The sequence below is a fragment of the Triticum aestivum genome, chromosome 5D (genome assembly GCF_018294505.1).
Source record: "Triticum aestivum cultivar Chinese Spring chromosome 5D, IWGSC CS RefSeq v2.1, whole genome shotgun sequence".
Classification (NCBI taxonomy): Eukaryota; Viridiplantae; Streptophyta; class Magnoliopsida; order Poales; family Poaceae; genus Triticum; species Triticum aestivum.
The window spans coordinates 13252442-13259476 of NC_057808.1; the positions used below are offsets into that span (position 1 = coordinate 13252442).

A 7035-nucleotide genomic window follows, 5' to 3' on the forward strand; every position below is an offset into this window, starting at 1 on the left:
TGCAAAGTTTTAGCATCAAAAAACATTTGTGGAGCCCTCACAAAAAAAACAAAATTAGTGTTCAAAGTTATGTGTACTTTTGAGCAGTAATTTTGTTTTTTTCGGTGTGGGCTCCTCGAGTGTTATTTCTCGCTGAAAATTCGCAAGAACATCAAATGTTTGATCATATTTGATCCCCCAAAATTTCAGATTTTTTCGATTTTTTTAATATTGTTTTGAAGTTACTGTTCATGAGGGTGTCCCTGCACCCGGGAGCTGTCACACCTTTCCCATCCTAAATACTAGTAGCGAGCAGTTTTTCCCACGCTACTACTAACTTATTAGAAATTGAAAAAATAAAATCAATCAACTCCATTCTATCACACAATTGTCGTATCTACTATGATAGTTCCTCATTGTAGAGTCAACTCGTGTATAATTCATATCTTTTACATAAGTAAGAGTGTAAACACAGTGTTGTGCATGTCAGCTACCTACGCAAGTGGTTCTTGCCATGCAAATTCAAAACTTTACCAATACTTCTAGACGTCAGAGACTGAGACACGTTGTTATGGTCCGATCCAAAAATTCGCTCACTCGCCAATGCGTGGCGCCTTCCCAGCCTGATCTCGCAACCTGCAACTGCGACGAAACACAGCGGGCAGTCTCGACGAGCCACACTTGACCGATGGCAGCCACCACCTTGAGTTGTGACGCTGTCACGTCCCTCGCCCTAGCCCTCAGCTCAAGCAGGCCCCGGTCGATGTAGGCCTCGTGCCACGGCACCAGCGGATGGAGGAAGCCATCATAGATGTGACCCGCACCCTGAAATCCGAACACCATTAAGATCCAGATTCAGAATTGGCCACATACCGAATCAAGTATATATGAAATGTTGATCATCTCTCGGGCTCGGGTTGTCTGACCGACTGCTTACCCGTGTGTTGGGGTGCCAGAGGTAGATGATGAGCAGCAGCTTGGCCTCTCCGTACATCGGCAGCCACGACACCGTCCAGTCCACGAACCTCTCGACGACCGTCGGCATCGCCACCAGAACCCTGCAGCATTACCAACAAAGGTTCAAAAACTTCAGATTCTTCAGACGAATGACATGGAAAAGTAATGCGGTGCATGCCAATGAAAAAGACAATCAGTGAAAAAGACAAGGAGCATACTAACCCCTTCGGGCAGTGAAAATATAATGTAGAGCAGTAAAAGTGGAACATGGCTCGGCATTTGCATTCATAGGGACAGATATACAATTGGGGATCACTAGATAAATAAATAATTCTCATAAATCAACAACATTGTCTGCATTTAACATACTGTAAATAGTGTCCGACATCCATGAGGAAAACCCAAACATTATTCTGATTACCCAGCATGAACTAGCAATCCCCATTCCCCAACACATCTAAATCTCAGAGCATGGTTAGATAAGATCCAAATACTTAGAGGTGGAACTCTGAATCCCCTTGGAACTATAGAAACCCAAAACTACTGTGCTCAAGGATGAGATCGTTAGGTACTAGCACATGCAAAGAGCTAGTTTACCAATACGGGCTACATCACTATTCGAAATGAAGAGGCTTCGCTGCTAGAATTCAATGCGAAGGTACTTACGACGACCATCTCCCAGTCCCAGCCATTGATTCTGCCTAAGCTTTGCACATGTGTCTGTACTCTGTGCTCTATACTCGGTACCACCATCACTAAATTATTAGAATGAGATCAGCTGATTAAACAGTGCAACACTGAAATTTACAAGGAAATGCCACCGTGATGTTCCGCGGTGTGGAGAAACCATCTGGCCTCTTTTGAAGTTGGGTCCCATCTTGTAATTGTCGACAATGGGATGAATAATTACTGCAGGTTGGTGGGGCTCCTGGGTACCCGGCTGAATCAGAATGCACTACAGAGCACTATCTTATTTCGACAACCTGAGATGTGAAACTCTGACAGCAGTTGCTTCAGCTTTTAACATTTGAATCATAGTTATACATGGTACTTAACATAACTTAAAAAGTATCCTCTACTACATTTGGAGACAGTTATGCTCTATTATTAGCCCATAAACCTTGTTTGAACCCCATAACTAAAAATAAAATAAACTGTGCTATGCTTCGAGTAGCCGCCAAGACGGATTAAATTACCTGACTGGTCGCTGCAGTATAAATCTTCTCTTCGAATCGCACAACAATGATTTCAAGTTTGTTCAGTCCCTCTGGCACTAATACTTGCAGATGCTTCTTCAGACATTCCGTTCTACACGTATAATGCAAAATGTGAATAAAATATGTGGCATCTGAATGTATGGTGCAATGAGTAGGCAGAGCAGCCAATTGAGGTAGATCTCCAATTCTGAATTCCTATAAGCAAGGCGTAATTTTCGACTTTGCTAAGACCAAGGCGTAATTCTGAACATTTGGGGAATATATATATATCCACTTGGGGAAGCATACTGCACAGGAAGAACTCTAGTTTAAGAACAAAAGTGCATCCCAGCATAGTGCTAAGAGCATGGTTTCCCCTGGGAGATCAAACGCTGTGACATCTGTGTGCTAAATTGTTCAGACATAATTTTATCCTAGTTAAGTTACATGAAGTGATTAGGCTGGACTGAAAGTAAGTGTAATAGGAGTCAATTTTGACCTGAGTTTAGTGCAGACTACAGATGACCAGAAACTGGGAGCTTGTGTGTAGATCGACAACGAATCTATTGCTGCCGCTAAGGACATGGCTAGATCGAAGCTAGTTGGTTGACGGTGTCGAGGTAGGGGCAGCTCGACCTGCCTGGGATGCCTCTCCGGAGCCCTCCTCATCGTCTTCCTCCTCCTCCTCCTCCCGGGGCCAGCTATTTGCGTGCCCCTCGGAGCCCCGCGCTCCTCCTCCTCCTTGTTCATGTAGTTTGCGAGCCCAGCAGTGAGGCGCCCTCTGACTCGTTCGCCCCGCGCGGGCGCTTCTCGTCAGCGTCCGCGGGCTCCTCCCCCTCCTCGTGCTCGCGCTTCCGCGCGGGGGACTGGTGCTCCTCCTCGTCCGCGCCCATCGCCGGCCGCCGGTAGGAAGGAGGAGAGAGAAGGGCGGGCAGAGGAGGAAGGGGAAGGAACGGAGAAGGAGCTACCTCTGGCGGCAGCGGCGGCGAGGTAGACCGGAGGCGGGGGCAGAGAGGTCGCGAGAGAGAGAGAGAGAGAGAGAGAGAGAGAGAGAGAGGGCAAGAAACCCTAGCCAAATAACATAGAGGGGAGGGAGGGGCGGAGCTTGGGGGAGTGTTGCGCGCGGCCAGTGCTCGCCGGAACCGGCCGGCATGGGTGGGGGCAGCGGCGAGGAGATCGTGGGGAGAGGAGCCGGGGTGGGGTGGACCGAGGAACAGGTGAGTTCGTTGAGAGAGTTTTTTTAGGGATTAGAGAGAGAGTGGTGGGGTGGGAGTGGATCGGGCCAGGGTGGATGGTGCAGTAGTGGACACGCTTAGTAATAGCGTGGGGTCTTTCTTGCGCTACAGCTACTTACTTAGTAGTAGTGCAGGTTTTATACCCCTCGCTACTACTATGGCCTGTTTCGGGGACATGGTGGAGATCACTTAGTAGCAGCGCGGGTTTATACCTTTGGCTACTACTATCAACTTAGTAGTAGCGCTGGTTTTTTACCCCTCGCTACTACTAATTAGCAGTGGCCCCCCCTTTTTAGACCGCGCTACTGATAAGCTTCGGTGTGTAAGGTATTTCCTAGTAGTGCGATGCAGCAGTACGTGGGCGGCGACGAAGCGCGTTCGGACGCGGTGTGTGCGTCATGCGCATGAAGAAGTCTTTGTTGGGTCGACGAAGCCGGTTGGTGAAGGCTGGAGTCCCGGCAGCATGGATCGATGTAGATTAGATCTCACACTTATGTCGCCGGTTCGGTGTTGACGCGCTCGTACGCGTGGCCGGCCGCTCGCGGCATGTCGTGTTGATGTAGATCGTGCCAAGCAGGTGCCGGTCTTATGTGCCCTGAAGTCGCGCGTGGCTTGATACGTCCATTTTGCATCATGTTTACCTACTGTATTTACATTGTTTTTGTGTATAATAATGCTTTTTGGAGTATTTCTAATGCCTTTTCTCTCATAATATTCAAGGTACACACAAAGAGGGAGAATACCGGCAGCTGGAATTCCGGACCTGAAAAAGCTACGTCAGGCTATCTATTCTGCACAACTCCAAATAAGCTGACACTTTACGAAGATTTTTTATGGAATATATAAGAAATATTGGAGCCAATAAGTACCAGAGGGGGGCTACTAGGTGGTCATAACCCACCTGGGCGCCAGGAGGCCCAGGCACGCCCTGGTGGGTTCTGCCCTCCTCGGGCCACCTCCGGTGCCCCTCTTATGGTATATAAGTCATTTTGACCTAGAAAAAAAAGGATAGGAATTTCGGGATGAAGCGCCGCCGTCTCGAGGTGAAACTTGGGCAGGAGCACTTTTGCCCTCCGGCAGAGCGATTCCGCCCGGGGAACTTCCCTTCCGGAGGGGGAAATCATCGTCTTCAACATCAGAAACAACTCTCCCATCTTGGGGAGGGCAATCTCCATCAACATCTTCAACAACACCATCTCCTCTCAAACTCTAGTTAATCTCTTGTGTTCAATCTTTGTACCGGAGCTATAGATTGGTACTTGTGGGTGACTAGTAGAGTTGATTACATCTTGTAGTTGATTACTATATAGTTTATTTGGTGGAAGATTATATTTTCAGATCCATTATGCTATTTAATACCCCTCTGATCTTAAGCATGATTATTATTTATGAGTAGTTACCTTTGTTCTTGAGGTCACGGGAGAAATCTTGTTGCAAGTAATCATGTGAATTTTATATGTGTTCGATATTTTGATGGTATGTATGTTGTGATTCCCTTAGTGGTGTCATGTGAACATCAACTACATGACACTTCACCATATTTGGGCCTAAGGGAATGCATTGTGGAGTAGTTATTAGATGATGGGTTGCGAGAGTGATAAAAGCTTAAACCCTAATTTATACGCTATTCCGTAAGGGACTGATTTGGATCCAAAAGTTTAATGTTATGGTTAGAATTTATTCTTAATACTTTTCTCGTAGTTGCGGATGCATGCGAGGGGGCTAATCATAAGTAGGAGGTTTGTTCAAGTAAGCACAGCACCTAAGCACCGGTCCACCCACATATCAAATTATCAAAGTAGCGAACAGAGATCAAACAACATGATGAAACTGACTAGATGAAATTCCCATGTACCCTCAATAACGCTTTGCTTATCATAAGAGGCCGTTTTGGCCTGTCCTTTGCCTCAAAAGGATTGGGCTACCTTGCCGCACTTTTGTTACTGTTACCGTTACTTGCTTGTTATAAATTATCTTGCTCTCAAACTACTCGTTACTTATAATTTCAGTGCTTGCAGAGAATACCTTGCTGAAAATTACTTGGCATTTCGTTCTGCTCCTCGTTGGGTTCGACACTCTCACTTATCGAAAGGACTACGATTGATCCCCTATACTTGTGGGTAATCAAGGCTCTTTTCTGACGCCGTTGCTGGGGAGTGAAGCGCTCTTGGTAAGTGGAAATTGGTAAGGAAAAATTATTACTACATGCTGAACTTTACTGTCACTTGTTACTATGGAAACAATCCTTTGAGGGGTTTGTTCGGGGTATCTTCACCTCGAGCGGAACCACAATTAGTCACCCCTCAACCTACTGCACCTACTGAAAATATTGGCTATGAAATTCCTTAGGGTATGATAGAACAACTGCTAGCTAATCCTTATGCAGGACATGGAACCGAACATCCTGATATGCACTTGATATATGTGGAGGAAATTTGTGGATTATTTAAGCTTGCAGGTTTACCCGGAGATGAAGCTAAGAAGAAGGTTTTCCCTTTATCTTTGAAGGGAAAAGCATTGCCATGGTATAGGCTATGCGGTGATATTGGATCTTGGAATTCGAAATGATTGAAATTGGAGTTTCACAAAAAATAATTATCCTATGCATCTAGTTCGTCGTGATCGGAATTACATATATAATTTTTGGCCTCGTGAAGGAGAAAGTATCGCTCTAGCTTGGGGGAGCTTAAGTCAATGTTATATTCATTCCCCAATCATGAGCTCTCAAGAGAAATTATCATTCAAAATTTTTATGCTCTGCTTTCTCATGATGATCGTTCCATGCTTGATACTTCTTGTACTGGTTCCTTTATGAAGAAGACTATTGAATTCAGGTGGGATCTTTTAGAAAGAATTAAACGCAACTCTGAAGATTGTGAACTAGATGAAGGTAAAGAGTCAGGTATTAAGCTTAAGTATGATTGTGTTAAATATTTTATGAATACTGATGCTTTTCAAAAGTTTAGCACTAAATATGGACTTGACTCTGCGATAGTAGCCTCCTTTTGTGAATCATTTGCTACTCATGTTGATCTCCCTAAGGAGAAGTGGTTTAAATATCACCCACCTATTAAAGAAGAAATTAAAGAACCGGTAATAGCTAAAGATGAAACTATTATTTATAATATTGATCCAGTTGTCCCTAGTACTTACATTGAAAACCCACCTTTTCCTGTAAGGATAAAGGAACATGCTAAAGTTTCAATTATGGTCAATAAAAGTCACATTAGAACACCTAAAGCAGCTGAACAAATCAATGTAGAACCTAGTGTTGCTATGGTTAAAGATCTCCTGGTTGAAAATATAGATGGGCATGTTATTTACTTCTGTGATGAACCTGCTAGAATTGCCAAACCCGATGAAAAAGGTAAACATAGACACATTGTTGGCATGCCAGTTGTCTCAGTTAAGATAGGAGATCACTATTAACATGGCTTATGTGACAAAGGTGCCAGCGTGAGTGCTATTCCTTTTACCTTATATTAAGAAATTATGAATGATATGGCACCCACTGAGATAGAAGACATAGATGTTACTATTAAACTTGCTAATAGAGACACCATCACACCACTTGGGATTATTAGAGATGATGAAGACTTGTGTGGGAAAATAAAATACCCTACTGATTTTCTTATTCTTGGTTCCCCACAAGATGACTTTTGCCCCAT

The 7035-nt window shown here is 44.6% G+C and overlaps 1 protein-coding gene across 1 annotated transcript; it reads right to left on the bottom strand.

The window, feature by feature from the left end:
- Positions 1-395: 395 nt before the first annotated feature.
- LOC123124112 (receptor expression-enhancing protein 3) lies at positions 396-1037 on the bottom strand (the record flags this gene model as incomplete). Its single annotated transcript, XM_044544809.1, is given in 2 exon segments — positions 396-804; positions 917-1037. Coding segments are annotated over 2 exon segments (397 nt in total), but the record flags the coding sequence as incomplete, so codon positions are not given.
- Between the last annotated feature and the right edge of the window lie 5998 nt (positions 1038-7035).